Raw genomic sequence first — 17,389 nt, 5'->3', positions numbered from 1 at the left:
GTGGTTAGCCCATGCGGGGCCCACAGTAGTTTTGCCCTTTGAGGCCCCTATGTAGGCTTATTGTGGGCAAGCCCAACTGTGCTCTTGCCCACAGTAAGCCCACATGGACCCCCTGTGGGTTAGCCCCTGCGGGGCCCACAGCAATTTTGACCTTTGAGGTCAACCCCCTGTTGACAGTACAGTTAAAACGTTTTAAGATTACAACTGCTTTAGGGTAAGCAGTACTCAAACTTTTTATTTACCGCCCATGCCCAATGCTGCATATAGTCAGACCTTTGCAAAAATGACAGTAAAATGTAAACAAGTTGTCCAAGGTATAACCGGTCCATCCCATACTTAACTAAAACTGCCCATCCAACAAGACAAGTACCATCTCAACTTTTTGGTTTGTCGCAGCTGTTTCGTATTATAGTTAAGAGAAAGAACACTAATTTTTTTGTTAATTTTTTGTCCCTTAAATGTTCCCATAGAGCAGCTCATGTTGTTTTTTTAACCAACTTAATTACAGATGAACTATTACTCATAACTTTACCATTTTAATAATTTTGAACCATCAGAAATTTAGCAAACATACACACACAGCAGCTTATTGTAGTCTCATTAGTCTGCAATACATCTGACGTGTTGTGTATGTGTGCAGTAATAAACTTGACACACTCCATCACTCTAGCAGTACACAAGTAAATATAGCCTATAGCCCTGGTTCAGTTTGGGCTTGGTCACGAGGTGGTGCCAATCCTCATTACCTTAAATACTCCAAGAAGTTGGATTTGGGTAGTTGAATTTGAATTTTGCCCCGCCTGAGTCCACGGAACAATCAAAGTGTCAGTTTACCTAAATAAAAAAACACGGTCACATACAGATAATTTTGGCTTTACTTGCCCAGGTTTCGAGACATCTCTGTTCGAGATTTGCCTCTGCCCCAACAGGTGAATGGAATCCAAGGCAAGATTAAATGCTCCACCTGTGGCTAACTCATACTGTGCACGTACATTTCAATTGTTTTCTTCAGATGCTGTGACAAAAAGCAGCTGGGCCACAGCATCCCAGGTGGAAGCTGCCATCAAAATGTGGCTCAGAAATGCCAGGGATAGAGACGGAGGAAGGAGCAGAAGGAGCAAAAAATAAATAGATTTAATGTTTTTTGTTTTTTTTTAGTTTTAATGTTCTTATTGTGTTCAAATGTGGTTCTATGTTTGTTGTTCTGTTTTATAAAAGCATTTAATTTGGTATATAGTTTTGTTTTTCAATTCCAATTGTTTCCAATTTTCAATAAATTCTTTCTTCGTATAATTTATATTTTCTTCATTTTTTTGTTTGAGCTGGCTGTCAATAAATGTCACTAGTATACCAGGTACACATGGGGCACTATGGGCCCGTGTGGGACCATTGCTCCCAGCCCAAAGTGTGGGCATACTATGGGCATGCTGCGGGCCCACAATGGGTCCTACTGAGGGCCCACTCTGCTTAGTGTGGGCAGCCCCACCAGGGGCCTTTAGTGTGGGGCCCACATGTGCCCTGCATTTCATGCCGGTAACGGGGGGGGGCCCACAGTGGGCTGCCCACAGTGGGCCCTCTGTTCCTGCCCGCAGTGGCCCCACATGGGCCCCAAAGAGGCATGTTTGCTGGGACACACACACACACACACACACACACACACACACACACACACACACACACACACACACATATATATACATACATACATACATACATACATACATACATACATACATACATACATACATACATACATACATACATACATACATACATACATATAATATAGATGCCCATAATATGGATACCATAGTGTATTATTCTTCTTCACTGTGGCTGTGCATGTCCACTGTATGCTTTAAGAATTATGAGAATTTACCAGCTTGTTAGATACATGTAGATGCGGTTTACCTGTCCAGGTGAGCAACAGTGACAATCTCTCCTCCGACATAGTAGTTGAGTCTGTTGACAGAGCTGGTGTAGATGAAGCAGTCTCCTACCCAAACTCCTGTCTTCACCACCTCCTGGATCTCTCCCAAGACCTTGGGGAGACACGGAGGAAGAAGGGAGGGGCAGAAAAAGAAAGGGGGGGGTGAAAAGAAGAAAAGGAAGAGGAGGAGAGTGATGAACATCGATGGAAGTGGGAAAGCAAACAGTGTTCCAACTCTTCATAGGAAATACGTTTTGTCCAGGACTTTTCAAGGACATTTTACCATTTGCTTGGAAATACATGACAGCCATTGCTCACGTAAGGTCATATTATTCAGTATTAACTAACTGCAGAAGGCTCAACAGTTTCTAAATGGACTGTAACTTTTATCTTGTCAACATACCGCCAAAACGTCAAGTACTGATGTCTCATCTCAGCGGCTAAAAATATGGCTAGAAATATGCGATCTCAGCTAAAATGTATGGTAAAATTATGCCATCTCAGCAGGTAAAAATGTGATTTCATAACCTAGCTTTACATTTTTGCATGACATTTCAAGGAAACTTGATCAATTTAGCCATTTTCCAGGTGTTTGAAAAAACTAGTTTAGGAACCCTAAGCAGAGCAAGGTAAAGCAATTAAAGACCAGTGTGTTGAATAATCCACTTGGTGCACCTCTTGTCAGACTGGCTATATAAATCAACAGACTGGGTCCTGACCTCAAATGCATCTTCTATCCCATCCTCAGTCACACCTTCCTTGGACTCCTGAGCTGCAGCTACTGTCTCTGGCATGTAGCGCAGAACAAAGAAAGACTCCTCTGTAGCAATACACACCAGCTCCCCAGAGTCTGACCAGAAGATCTTAATAGAAAAAAAGAGAAGGAAAAGGGAATATAAATGAACGAAAGCAACAGACACTTTCAGTTAAGGATGCTGTAGTTATAATACAGATCAACTGGTAAAACATTGCTTTAGTGTTTAATTTGTAAAACAACACTGCTGAGTGAGAGAATAGATTTCACTCTAGAATCATCTTTTTTTTTTCTCTTGTAGAAAAAAAATCAGAGGAATTTAGACTGTCATTTGAATCCAAAACATGATAGTGGTCTGTCTCAAGGGTTTGTCTCACATGTTTAGGTTGGATCTCGATGCGGCGGAGCAGTTCAGTGTTGTCCCAGTCATAGAAGGCCAGACCAGTTGCTGATCTCACTCCCAGCAAGAACCCACCATAGATACCTATATATTATATATTAAGATATTAAGCTATGCAAGCAATACACAATTATAATTTCCTGCAAAGTACCTCATGTCACATGAAAAAATAAACAAAAACAATCTCACCCTCAGTCCCAAAGTCAGGTTTAAAAGCCTTCTTCTCCTTGAAGTTCTTGAAGATTTTGACCATATTATTACTTTCCCTTATGGCATACCTATTAATGGGATGTATGTTGTTCGATTATTAAGTGCTGACCACACTGAGAAGTGTAAGATGTATTTTTCGGTTGGAGTTGACAATGATGTGTTGAACGTACTCTGAGGAGTCATGTGCCCAGACAAACTCCTGAGCTGAGCCAAAGCTCTTGTTCCTTAGGGCCATGGCAGTGTATATGATGTACTCCCCATCTCCACAAACCATTACAAACCTGGTAATACACAACAATAAAGGAGGGTGGAACGAATTACCAAACTGCATCAGCACATTTAGATTCTGGACATCAAGTTACATTTTGAAACACTAAGACAGGTTTCCCAACACATACATGAACAACATCCATGATACCAAAGAGAAACTCGTCATCTCCATTCCCACACCCTTAGTAATAAACTCAGGCAGGCAAGCATGCATTACGTCAACCTTTATTTACACTCTCATCTGGCTTACATGCATTTACCACCTCCCTTGTATAGATCAAGATATTTTTTTATCTAGATCTTATTCCTCTTCTTCTTTTGGCTGCTCCCATTAGGGGTCGCTACAGCAGATCATCCTTTTCTAGCATGCCCTCCCTCACCACATCCATAAACCTCCTCGTTGTCCCTCTTCTTTTCCTCTTGCCTTGCAACTCCATCTTCAGCAACCTTCTCCCAATATACCCAGCATCTCTCCTCCACACATGTCCAAACCATCTCAATCTCACCTCTCTTGTTTTGTCTCCAAATGGTCCAACCTGAGCTGTCCCTCTAATATACTCATTCCTAATCCTGTCCTTCTTCATCACTCCCAATGAGAATCTTAGCATCTTCAAATCTTCCACCTCCAGCTCTGCCTCCTATCTTTTTGTCAGTGCCATCGTCTCAAAACCACACAATATAACTGGTATCACTACCATCTTGTAAACCTTCCCTTTAACTCTTGCTGGTACCCTTCTGTCAAAAATCACCCCTGATAGTCTTCTCCACCCACTCCACCCTGCCTGCATTCTCTTCTTCACCTCTTTTCCTCAACTCCCCGTTACTTTGAACTGCTGACCCCAAGTATTTAAATTCATCCACCTTCATCACCTCTACTCCTTGCATCCTCACCATTCCGCTGTCCTCCCTCTCATTCACGCATAGTATGTATTCAATTTCCATCTTGCTCCTACTGACTTTCATTCCTCTTCTCGCCAGTGCATACCTCCATCTCTCCAGGCTCTCCTCAACCTGCACCCTACTCTCACTACAGATCAAAATGTCATTTGCAAACATCATAGACCACGGAGACTCCTGCCTGATCTCATCTGTCAACCTATCCATCACCATTGCAAACAAGAAAGGGCTCAGAGCCGATCCTTGATGTAAACCTACCTCCACCTTGAACCCATCCGTCACTCCTACTGCACATCTCGCCACTGTCACATGGCCCTCATACAGATTAGACAGGGCCACAACTCTTACATAATTCTCTGCCACTCCTGACTTCCTCATATAATACCACACCTCCTCTCTCAGCACCCTGTCATATGCTTTCTCTAAATCCACAAAGACACAACTGAACTCTTTCTGACCTTCTCTATACTTCTCCATCAACATCCTCAAAGCAAACACCACATTTGTAGGGCTCTTTGCTGGCATGAAATCATGCTGCTACTCACTAATCATCACCTCTCCTCTTAAACTAGCTTCCACTACTCTTTCCCAACATCATGCTGTGACTGATCGCCTTTATACTTCTGTAGTTACTACAGCTCTGCACAACACCCGTATTCTTGAAAATTGGTACCAGCAAACTTCTCCACTCTGCAGGCATCTTCTCACTTTCCAAGATTGTGTTAAACCTAGTTAAAAACTCCAATTCCATCTGTCCTAAACATATCCAATGCCCCCACATATATGTCATCTGGACCAACCGCCTTTCCACTCTACATCCTCTTCATAGCTACCCTCACTTCATCCTTGCTTATCCACTGCACTTGCTGATTCACTATCCCCACATCATCCAACAGCAGCACGGTGGCCCAGTGGTCAGTGCTGTTGCCTCACAGCAAGAAGGTCCTGGCTTTGAACCCCAGGCTGTCTAAGGTCCTTTCTGTGTGGAGTTTGCATGTTCTCCCTATGTCTGCATGGGTTTCCTCTGGGTGCTCCGGTTTCATCCCACCATCAAAAGACATGCATGTTTGGGTTAATACTCCCATCTGTGCCCCTGACCAAGGCAATACGGAAAAAACCCCCAAAAAGAACTGGAGTTGGTCCCCCACTGCTTCTAGCCTAGGATGGAACACATTTTGTTGTATGTATGTACAATGACAAATAAAGTTTCTTCTTCCCTCTCTCATTTTCTTCATTCATTAGCCCCTCAAAGTATTCCTTCCATCTTCTCAACACATTGTCCTCACTTGTCAGCACATTTCCATCTCTATCCCTCATCATCCGAACCTGCTGCACATTGTTCCTAGCTCGGTCCCCATTTCTAGCCAATCAGTACAAGACTTTTCTCCTTCCTTAGTGTCCAACCTCTCATACAACTTGCCATACCTCTTTTACTTTGCCTTCACCACCTCTCTCTTCACCTTAGGCTGCATCTTCTTGCACTCCTGTCTACTTTCTTCATCTCTCTGACTATCCCACTTCTTCTTCACCAACCTCTTCCTCTGTATACTTTCCTGTACTTCCTCATTCCACCACCAAGTCTCCTTGTCTTTCTTCCTCTGTCCAAATGACACACCAAGTACCTTCCAAGCTGTCTCTCTCACCATTCCTGCTGTAGTTGCCCAGCCATCTGGCAACTCTTCACTACCACTAGTGCCTGTGTTAACTCCTCCCTGAACTCCACACAACAGTCTTCGTTCTTCAACTTCCACCATTTGATCCATGGCTCTGCCTTCACTCTCTTCTTCTTCTTGATCTCTAAAGACATCCTACAGATCCCCATCCGATGCTACCTAGCTACATTCTCCCGTCACCACCGGGCAGTCTTCAAAATCTTTCAAATTGCACATTCTGCATAAGATATAGTCCACCTGTGTGCCCCTTCCTCCACTCTTATATGTCACCCTGTGTCCCTCCCTCTTCTTGAAATATTTATTCACCACAGCCATTTCCATCGATTTCGCAAAATCCACCACCATCTGTCCTTCAACATTCCTCTCCTTGACACCATACCTACCTATCACCTCCTCATCACCTCCGTTGCCTTCACCAACATGCCCATTGAAGTTACCACTCTCTCCTCCTTGGGTACACTCTCCACCACTTCATCCAACTCACTCTAGAATTCTTTCCCTTCCATCTCACTCCCAACTTGCGGGGCATTTGCGCTGACAGCATTCATTATCACGCCTTCAACTTCCAGCTTCATACTCATCACTCTGTCCAACACTCTCCTTACCTCCAACACGCTCTTGACATAATTTTCCTTCAAGATTACCCCTACCCCATTTCTCCTCCCATCCACACCATGGTAGAAAGAAGAAAGCCACTTTATTTTGTCACTGCACAGTTACAATGAAATTTGTTATTTGCATTTAACCCTTCCTATTGTATAGGAGCAGTGGAAGCTGCAGCGCCTGGGGACAAACTCCAGTTCTTCTTTCTATTGCCTTGGTCGGAGCACAGGCAGGAGTATTAACCCTAACATGCATGTCTTTTTGATGGTGGGAGGAAATCGGAGCACCGGAAGAAACCCACGCAGACAAGGGGAGAATATGCAAACTCCACACAGAAAGGACCTGGGATATGTTGTGTTGCTGTAAAGCCCATTGAGGCAAATTTATAATTTGAGTTATTGGGCTATGCAAATACAACTGACTTGACTTGACGTGCTGGGGTTCGAACCCAGGACCTTCTTGCTGTGAGGCAACAGTGCTAACCACTGGGCCACTGTGCTGCCCTAGAAGACTCTGAACCCACCTCAAATGTTCCTGGCCTTACCCCGCTTCCACCTGGTCTCTTGCACACACAGTATATCTACCTTCCTTCTCTTATCAGCCAGCTCTCTCCCATAGTGCGAACATTCAGAGTGCCAACTCTCAACTCCACACTCCTACCCTTCCTCCTCTCCTGCTGCCTCTGGACATGCCTTTCCATGCTTCTCCTTCGCCCAACAGTAGCATAGTTTCCACCGGCACCCTGCTGGCCATTAGAACTGGTGGCGGTCGTTGGTAACCCGGGCCTCGACCGAATCGGTATGGAAATCTGATTTATGATCCTTATATTTGATTTGGCAAAGGTTTTATGACGGATGCCCCTCTTGCAGAACCCTCCCCATTAATCTTGACTTGGGACCAGCACTAAGAATGCACTGTCTTGTGTATCCCCAGTGGCTGTTTTTTTTTTAATCCAGATCTTAATACATGTTATTCACATTGTTCCTTTTATCACCAAGTGTGTGGATAAGACAGGGCCACCCTGCTGTCACATCCCCCCAGTCTCTCACCTTCCGTTGGGGTTGTGCAGAATGGTCTGGGGGTAAATCTCACAGCTGCCCATGTCCTTGACAGCCAGCGGCAGTCTCTCCCCATCCTTAATCTCAGTTTCTACCATGGCTTTGAGGTTGGCCTGCTGCACCTCAGAGTGGCGTGCCCACATGATCTTCCCATTGGCATCCATGGACATGGCAGGCTCCTCACGCCCAAGCTGAGACAGAAAAAAAAGGAAAAAGGAATAAATCATAGAAGGAAAAGAGGGAAAGTGAATCAGGGACAAGAGGTATACGAATGATTAAACAATTTTTTTTCTCTCCTGTGGGTGGGGATACAGGTCCCCCAGGGTAAAAAGAAACAGGTTTAAATTTTCTTCTGTTTCAAGTGTAATAGTTGTGCTAAATTTGCAATAAAACTTGACTGTGCTGCTCAGCAGCACTTTATTATGGCTCCCATGTCAATGGTTTGATACTTTTAGCAAAAAGTTTTCGGTTGTTTGCAGTAAGTGTTGTGATAAATGTCCCATGTCATCTTGTATTTTGCGTTTGTGTTTTTGCCCTCTACTGCAAATCATTTTTCCCTCGAGGGACAATAAAGATCTGAACTGAATTGAACTGTCGATGATAAAAATGACACTGAGACCAAAACTACTTAGAGAAACAAAATGATAAATAGAGAACATTTTGCACCTCCAGTTTTCACTATGCTAGGTGTTTATCCGCACAACTATAATTGTGACATTGAAGCTTCTGGAGAAGACTTGGGAAGTTTTAAGTTAAACCTGCTCTTGTTTTTAAGAAAACTACAATAAACAACGAATATTATACCTTGATGATGATACTGCCTTCATCGTAGCCCAGAGCAACGCTGTTGGTGCCACGCTGGCCACACACACACCACACCCGCTCCATGCCATAGTTGAGCGTGTTCTCTAGTCGGTAGGTGTTGGAGTGCCAGACACGAACAGTGCCTGAGAAAACAAAGGCGAGTTAATATCAAACAGAAATACATCAGACAAGGTTTTGCAGGGTGTGTGGAGTTTAAATAATTTTAAATCACTACACACCATCCTCAGAGCCCGTGAGAATGATTGGCAGCTCAGGGTGGAAGTTGACACAGGTCACATTTTGGGCATGACCCTCCAATGTCTGCACACATGTCTTGTTCTGGTGAAAAAGGATGGAGCCAAGTCAAAAGCAGTAGTTGTATGACATACTTCAAGTGGAGACCTTAACCCTATTTGCCATTTCAGTGTGTTCAAACATCCATCTCTCAGTTGCGTTTAGTACTGAGTTGTATCTGGCCAACTACCCCACTCTTCCGAGCTGTCCCAGTTGCTGCTCCACCCCCTCTGCCAATCCGGGAAGGGCTGCTGACTACCTCATGCCTCCTCCGATACATGTGGAGTCACCAGCTGCTTCTTTTCACCTGAAAGTGAGGAGTTTCGCCAGGGAGAAGTAGCACGTGGGAGGATCACACTATTCTCCCCATTTCCCCCTTCCCCCCAAACAGGCGCCCCAACTGACCAGAGGAGGCGCTAGTGCAGCGACCAGGACACATACCCACATCCGGTTTCCCACATGAAGACACGGCCAATTGTGTCCGAACGGACGCTCGACCAAGCTGGAGGTAACATGGGGATTTGAACTGGCGATCCCCATATTGGTAGGCAACGGAATAGACTGCTACGCTACCCGGATGCCCTACTTTCTTTTATAAATATGTGAAAGTGTGTTACATTACTCATCTACAGGAAAAAGATGTACCTGCTGTTTATGACATCGGTGTGTATATTTGAAAGTTTATTTTGAAAAAAAAAAAGAAAAAAGAAAAAGTGGTACACAAAAAATGAGCGATTGTACAAACGTGAAGCTGATTTTGGCAGTTTTTGGACATTACTAGGTAAATTACATCCTTGTGTTCATATAATAACAACGACAACATGTCAACCTGTCATAACCTACTGAACATAAATCCAGACAAACAAATGGGCATAAAATGACAGCACAATGACCCAATTGAAAAAAAAAGCATATTTACATAAATACCTGATAATCCCAGATTTTAACCAGGTGGTCATCAGCCCCAGATATGAGATAGGGCTTGTCTCCTCCACTGTAGTAATCAATACAGTTGACCCCCTTCTCATGACCCTCCAGAGTAAAGTTCGGAGAGTTGGAGCCCAACTGCCACACCTTCAAGACAAGTCAAACCTTGGTATACTAACTATATATTAGTGAATGTTAATTATGTCTCTTGCCATATGTGTTTTTTTTTTCAAGATTCAATAACTTATTGCCATATCAACTTTATAGTTGATTTGGAATTTGTTTCAGTGTGCTCAAAGATAATAACAGTAAACATATAACCACACAATGCATACAAGGAATGTCCACAAAAACATACTGTTAAAATTATAATTCAGTTATTGCAACCATATGTCCCCTGCCCTTAAAGTGCATGTGCTTAAGGAGACTACTATACCTGTACAATCAGTAAATCATTTAGGGTGTGGATTGCTGCAGGGTAAGTGCTATTGTGGAAGTGAGATGTTCTGGTCTTGATACTGTGGAGTCTTTTACCCGAAGGCAGATGATTGAATAGGAGGTTGGCTGAGTAGGAGTCAGCTGAATGCGAATATGGTGTAATTCAGAAATAGAAGGGAGTTCACAGCCAATTATTTTGAAGCTGTGTGCATGACTCTGTCCAACAGTTTTTTTCCCCCCGTGGGCTGTAGAATTGCCATACCACACAGTTATTGAGAAAGTGAGCACACTTTCTATTACAGCTCTGTAGAACTGTAACATTGAAACCCTTGACACTCCAAATGTCCTATGTTGCCTTAGAAAGAATTGTCTTTGGTGAGCTTTCTTCTGGATGGTGGTGAAGTTGTCTCCCCAGTTCAGGGTCCCAAGAAATTTGAAATGATCCGCTCTCTCTACTACCTAGTTGTTAATGGCCAGCGGTAGTGGCCCTCCCTGGATTTTTACGGACATCAACGACAAGTTCTTTAGTTTTGTTGATGTTCCGCTCCAGATTGTTATTGTTACACCAGTTGACGAGAGAGGAGACTTCCTTTCTATAAGCTGTCTCATCATTACAGGAAATCAGTCCCACCAGTGTTGTATCATCAGCAAACTTAGTCAGTTTTACAGTGTCAAAGTGTGAAATATGGTCATCCGTCTATAATGAGTAGAGCAGAGGTAAGAGGACACACCCCTGAGGGCAATCTGTGCTAATGGGCAATGAGTTTGAAAATCTGTTGCTGAATTTGACAACCTGTGTTCTGCCCAGTAAGAAGTCCAAGACTCAGAGACATAGAGACTGATGGAAACCTAGCTGCAAAAGTTTGTTGCCTTGTGGGTATTACTGTATTAAAAACTGAGCTATAGTCAATGAACAATACCCAAGCATAGGTGGCAGGTGATATTGGATGCTGCAAGATAAGAGTGGAGACAGAGAAATGCAGCATCATCCACTGACCTATTGGTCCTGTACACAAACTGATTGGGATCTAGCACAACACTGAACAGTTGTTTACATACTATATACTCAAACACTTTCATTACAACAGATGTTAAGGCAACGGGCCTGTAGTCATTTAAACAGCTAACAATGGGCTTCTTAGGCACAGGAAAGCATGCTGGTACTTTAAACTGGTTGATAGATCATCTCCGACCCCTCACATCCTGCCCATCACCTCTTCCAGCTCCTTCCCTCAGGGAGGCACTACAGGTCACTGTCCACTAAGAGTAAACACTTCACAAACAGTTTTTCCCCTAGCCAGCAGGACTCTGAATTCCTCCTTATAGTCCCCTCCTCACACACCATTGGCATAAATACCACCATTCACCTAATTGTTATGCATGATGTTTTATTACTGCTATTGTGTAACTGTATTGTTGGTGATAATACGTGGAGTGTCTGTTGTTGTCCATGTATGTATTGTATGCATTCACCAGGCAGGCATCAGCATCCAAACTGGACACAAGTGGTCAGCCAGCAGTGCTCTGAAGAAGGTGGAGGAACGGCTGTGGCATGCAGACATCGTTGGGACTGTGAACTAGGGGAGACTAAGCCTGGGTTGCACCACCAAGTCAAGCTGGAATGATGCGAACTCAAAGCAGCATCATGGAATGGTGCAGAGGGAAATCCACGCAGCGGAAGAAGAGGGTAGGCATGCCAAGGCTGTAGCCATGAAGCAGCAGGACAGCTGGATTCGTTGGGACAGTGTGCGGGAAAGTGCTCTGGGCTGGCAGGAAATTTGGAGCATGGAGGAGCACCAGATCAAGTTTCTGCTGTGCTCCGTGGATGATGTCTTGCCCACACCAACAAACATTCATAGGTGGAGGCTGACAGAGTACCCTTGCTGCATGTTGTGTGGGACAGCAGCAAGCATGGAGCACGTCCTCTCAACCTGCAAAGCAAGCCTGCTGGATGAGAAGTTCAGATGATGCCATGACCAAGTACTGGCCCAATTGGCTGCAGAACTGGAGAAGAAGTGGAAGCAGAACAGAACCAAACTTCACCCAGAGGCCTCCACTTCATCAACTTTGTCAGGCTGGGGGAGAAGGCTGGCAAGGAGGCAGGGGGCTTAGGGGTCTTGGCCACAGCAGATGACTGGGAGATGCAGGTGGACCTCAAGAGGCAGCTGAAGTTTCCAGAAGAGATTACCAACATAACATAAATCTCCAGCCAGACCTCGTCCTCTTGTCAAGGGACACAAAGCAGTTTGCCTCCCTCGAGCTGACAGTGCTGTGGGAGGAAAGGATTGAAGATGTTTGGGAAATACCAGTCCCTCATCCAGGAAAGCCAGCAGAGGGAATGGAGAGCCTGGAACCTTTCAGTGGAAGTTGGCTGCAGGGGCTTTTCAGAGCAATCACTCTGGAGAGCTCTGGGGGTCCTTGGAGTAAGAGGAGCAGCCCGTAAGAAGCTGGTGGCTGACATCTGCAGGCAGGAAGAGACAGCATCCTGTTAACTCTGGCTTAAGAGGACCGAGCAGTGGTGAAACTTACCAGGTGGAGGAGAGGCAGGGCAGAGCTGAATGGAAGCCAGACCTGAGAAGCTGAGGGGACAGTTCCAGAATGTTGGTTCTGTTGTCAAGCCCTCTCCAGTTGTCATGGTGTGGTCGACGAAACTCCAGTGAAAGGGGGGGGGGTGCCCATTTGATAACCCTGGGAAGTTGCAATGGTCTAAGCTATAAGGTTCTGCCCTGGGAGGAGTGTCAAAAGGTAGAATCCACTTGAAGGAGCAATAGTGTGCCAGCCGTCTTACGGAAGGCACAGGGGACACCCCTGTCAGGTGAGATGGCTGCGATGACCCCATCATTTTTGAGATGTGAAAACTGGTTTTGGTTTGCTGTTAAGCTTGACATTGGTAAACAGTTCAATGTGATGAACCTAAAATGTATTCTTAAATATTGTATTTTTCCATATGTTATAAACTTGTATAACAATATCAAATATAAAATTCCCAATGATTATCATAATATTTTTTCCTACAACACCCAACACTAGTATGCACACACAGTCTTGTAGAGGAAATTTTTTTAAATGAGTAAGGGTATAAATTTGTGAAAGTGATCAAGTCAACAAGCTCTCCTGCGAGAATTTGTATGTACCATATATGTGTGTACTATACCTTAATGGTCCTGTCTAGGGAGGCGCTGGCAAACTGGTTGTTGTCTTTGGGGTTGATGACAATTTGCATGACGTAGTGAGTGTGTCCCTCGAACACCTGAGTGCATGCCCACTTCTTGTCCCAGTCCCATAACTTAATCAGCATGTCATCTACACAGAGAAACACACACTCACACATGTGAATAAAGGCTCACTGTTGTTCTTGTTGTACACACTTTTGCTATTTTCTATTTACAATGGCAATTTACTGATCTGGGCATCTTTTGTATTAAATTAGGCAAAAATTTTTACATAATTTTAGCATTTGTGGAATGGATGTATGCTCATTTGACTGTATCTTCTGCCTCCAGTGGATCTGTATGTGCTTGGTGCTAAGGTTCAACTTGTACTTTAGCACCAAGGTTACAGTGTACTAGGCCGTTGTGTCTGTCCACACTTCTGTATGGTGTGAAGTGTGGACACTGTACAGCCGCCACCTTAAAAAAACTACAGTCCTTCCATACAAAATGTCTTCAGTGCATCAGGACCAAGTCTTACACCTCGAGATCCTTCAGCACACCAGAAGCATCAAGGCTACCATCATTCACTCAGATGGCTTAGCCACACCATCAGGATGCCAGAAGACTGTATCCCCTGGAAAGTCTATTTTGGACGGTTAAATTGGGTCATCAGTCTGCAGGTGGACAGAAAAATGTCTTAGAGATCGGCTAAAGAAATTCCTCAAGAAGTGTGGAATTGACCCTGGCTCACTGGAGACTATGGCCTCTGAACTACATGCTGTGGATCATGTCAGGAAAGGGAGCAACTGGCTGAGAGAAAACAGGCTGAAAAATATCTGGCAAGGAAGCACAAGAGGCTTAAAACCATGGCTGCACCTGATAGAATACACCAGGTTTTCATGTGCACTGTCTGTGGCAGGCAGTGTGCATCTTGCGTTGGACTATATAGTCACCAGAGAACCCATGGCAAGCAACAGTAGTGGTCATAGTCAGACACTATGGACTACCGCATGTGTGTGTGCATCTCATTCTTACCACTGCTGGTGAGGATGTAAGGTTGTGTGGGGTGGACAGCGATACAGCGGATGTAGTCAGAGTGAGCCTCAAACACGTGAGCTTTCTCCAAAGTGTTGTAATTAAACACACGAATCTGCATGTCATCCTAGAGAGCGAGCAAAAGAGAGAGAGACGCTGTGAGAAACTGAGCAAAGGTTTGTTTTTATCTTTATTTAATCCTTGTGTTATGTTCAGGTCAAAATAACCAATTTTGAATAACTACTATTAGGCATAAATGTTGTTAATATTATTGATAAAAGAGATGACGATAAGATATATTGAGTATTTTAAAATATATTTTACAACTGTATTGCTATAAAATAAAAACGTGGTCTGGGTCACTGTGATTGGTGAATAGTACATAGATTGCTACTGTAATTAGTGAACAGATCATGTGGGTTAAACCTCATCGAGGCTGTATTTTAACTATCTATCTCAATTCATTGTATTCTCCCTACTGTTTTCTAAGATCTGGTCTACGAACACATTGGCAGCTAGGGAAAAAGGATAACTGACTAATGTAGGTGTTTAGACTATGTTATATGTTAGGGTGCTTACTGCTCCAGCGACGACCCAGTGCTTCCTAGCTACAAATTTGGCCACTCTGACGGGGAGGTCACATACCTCGAAGGTTTTCACCAAGGTCTGCAAACACATCATTCAAGAACAATTAACACAACGAAGACTGTATTTCCTTCAGATAATACAGATGTACACAGACAGTGAATCGAGTGACAGACAGCGAGTGTTATATAGTGAAAGGTTGGGTGATTAATAGTGACCTGTGCATCGTGGTTCCAAACCACCACACTGCCGTTGTAGAGGCTGGCCACCATCCATGGCTCAGTAGGGTGGAGGTCCACGCTCTTCACACGGTCCGACCGAGCTGTCAGCTTACGCTTGATGTCCAACCGCAGAGGCTGCCAGCAAAACAAAAATGAGAGAAAGTGGAGGCAGGAAAGGTAGTTGGCAGGTAGAGAAATGGGGAGGGAGGGTGATGGTGATGGTGGATGGTGGCAGTGGGGGGGGGGGGTTAAGAGAAGGAATGTTGTGTATACACTGAAATAACTTCCCATCTTCTAATTATGATCAGTTCTCAATATGCTCCCAAGCATGACTTCTGTTGAATATAACTTGACCAATCCACGGTTCGTGTACTGAAAAGAAATCAAATTACTTGCAGCACACAGTTGCAGTAAAATAAGTGCAACTGTTATGTGATTAAAGGGACAAATTTGCAATGCTTATATGTAAAGATTGCCATGTGACTTTAGACCAACCTTAGACCTTTTTTTTGTGTGTGCTCATTTTGATTAAAAAAAATCGCTTTCTTGCACTTTTACTTTAGCACTGATTTTGCTCTTAGATGCTTGTTTAGATGCACTTATGACCTCTTATGACTAGTAGTTCTCCTGATTTCCTACGTTAAATGCACTTACTGTAAGTTGCTTTGGATAAAAGCGTCGGCTAAATGGCTGTAATGTAATGTAATGATTGGGTCCCCCCCGTTCATCAAAGTAGGGACAAGGCTGAGCAATAATACAATATTACAATTTATCGTCTTTCCATTGCGTTGTATTGAGATGAAATGCAGACATTGTCATATCATGATACACCATTTTGTTGCCTAAATTAAGGATAAGGAGAATCTGCAACCAACGATTTCTCACAAAAATGTCCAAGAAGTTTGAGGGAGGGTTTTGTGAAAGCTAGTACTGGTTTGATATTATACCTAACATCATCAGAGTTCAGTGTGATGGACTGGATTCCATGATATTTTTTGTATGTAACCAGATATCTTAATGTATATCCATATTGTGTAAAATTCTCATTGGTTATCGTGATAACAGCATTTTCCATAATGCCCAGGCGTTACGGAGAAAATGGTTTCATAATCTTGTTAGAGAGCACATATTATTTTCTCTGCTACACGAGTCCCGCAGGTTGGGGGACAGACAGCTCGTATAAGGGGGTGTGTCTGTTTATAGTCCTCATACCAGATTCAGCATGCATCACCGCTCCCAGGATTTGGCTCGGCAAGTTTTTACTACGGTTGGCAATGTTGTATAGATCAAGTAAAGAAGAGTTTTCTATGTATATCTGTAACTTTCTGCATTCCAATCGGACAACTTTATCTTCCAGATACTGGACAGTTTGTGCCGTATCGCTTTGCTGCCCATAAAACGTTGAAACTTAAGGACGCGGTGTCACATCTATAACTGTTGCACGCATGCACGTGTGCACATATACATATTTTAATATACATGCATGTAGGACCATATATGCACAACGTCTCAAGATCATTCTCTAATTTGGTACATATTATTTAGACTTGCGCTGACAGAGAACAATTAAAATAAAAATTCGATGCCAATAAACCCCCCATTCAACCACGAAGCTCGAGGTGGGGGGGAAATATGCTACTTCAACGATTTCGCTTTTTCTTCTGCCTACCATGTTTCCACGGCAATGGGGGGGTCGATAATGAACTTTCCTGCCTCCGCTGCAGCAGCTGTCGTTCCCCGATCGAAGATCAGCGGAGAAACTTTTTTCTGGCGACGTGGATCCTGCTGGGTTTCCTGTGGGAGGACCTTTCTAGATCCGGTGCAAAACTGGAACATGCTGTTCCACATAGCTACCTGTCTCGCCCTACGCTGCATGCGCAGAAGAACAGGCAAGGCTGGAGGGAAGGTAGACTAGAACGAGTTTGAATAGTCAGAAGTTTTGTTCCGGTGTCAGGACGTCTCACCCGCTATTGAACTGAACTGGAGTAAAGCGTGTACTCGCTCTTTAAAAAAATGTTTGTAATAAAATAATAAGTTTAATTTAACATTCTTCATTGCACTTTTCATCTCTTTCGGGATACTAAATCATTTCGGATAGAAAATGAACATTTTGCAAAGAGGAATACTGGTCAAACGCC

General features: G+C 43.8%; 1 protein-coding gene across 1 annotated transcript in view; it reads right to left on the bottom strand.

The window, feature by feature from the left end:
• Window positions 1-16,969, bottom strand: part of LOC130115735 (coatomer subunit beta'-like) — a 35,363-nt gene extending 18,394 nt beyond the window's left edge. Inside the window, exons 1-14 of the mRNA XM_056283540.1 lie at window positions 16,921-16,969; window positions 15,249-15,386; window positions 15,025-15,111; window positions 14,446-14,572; window positions 13,413-13,561; window positions 9,821-9,967; window positions 8,839-8,938; window positions 8,600-8,742; window positions 7,787-7,986; window positions 3,465-3,575; window positions 3,274-3,362; window positions 3,062-3,168; window positions 2,650-2,793; window positions 1,912-2,042 (exon numbers count right to left, since the gene is read on the bottom strand). Of these exons, the coding sequence (XP_056139515.1) occupies window positions 1,912-2,042; window positions 2,650-2,793; window positions 3,062-3,168; window positions 3,274-3,362; window positions 3,465-3,575; window positions 7,787-7,986; window positions 8,600-8,742; window positions 8,839-8,938; window positions 9,821-9,967; window positions 13,413-13,561; window positions 14,446-14,572; window positions 15,025-15,111; window positions 15,249-15,386; window positions 16,921-16,923 (1,676 nt within the window). The 5' untranslated portion in view covers window positions 16,924-16,969. The remainder of the gene's footprint in view (window positions 1-1,911; window positions 2,043-2,649; window positions 2,794-3,061; window positions 3,169-3,273; window positions 3,363-3,464; window positions 3,576-7,786; window positions 7,987-8,599; window positions 8,743-8,838; window positions 8,939-9,820; window positions 9,968-13,412; window positions 13,562-14,445; window positions 14,573-15,024; window positions 15,112-15,248; window positions 15,387-16,920) is intronic.
• Between the last annotated feature and the right edge of the window lie 420 nt (window positions 16,970-17,389).

Source organism: Lampris incognitus, chromosome 7, assembly GCF_029633865.1.
Source record: "Lampris incognitus isolate fLamInc1 chromosome 7, fLamInc1.hap2, whole genome shotgun sequence".
NCBI classification, from domain to species: Eukaryota; Metazoa; Chordata; class Actinopteri; order Lampriformes; family Lampridae; genus Lampris; species Lampris incognitus.
Note: the sequence above shows the minus strand (reverse complement) of the source record. Positions and strands in the feature narration are given on the sequence as shown.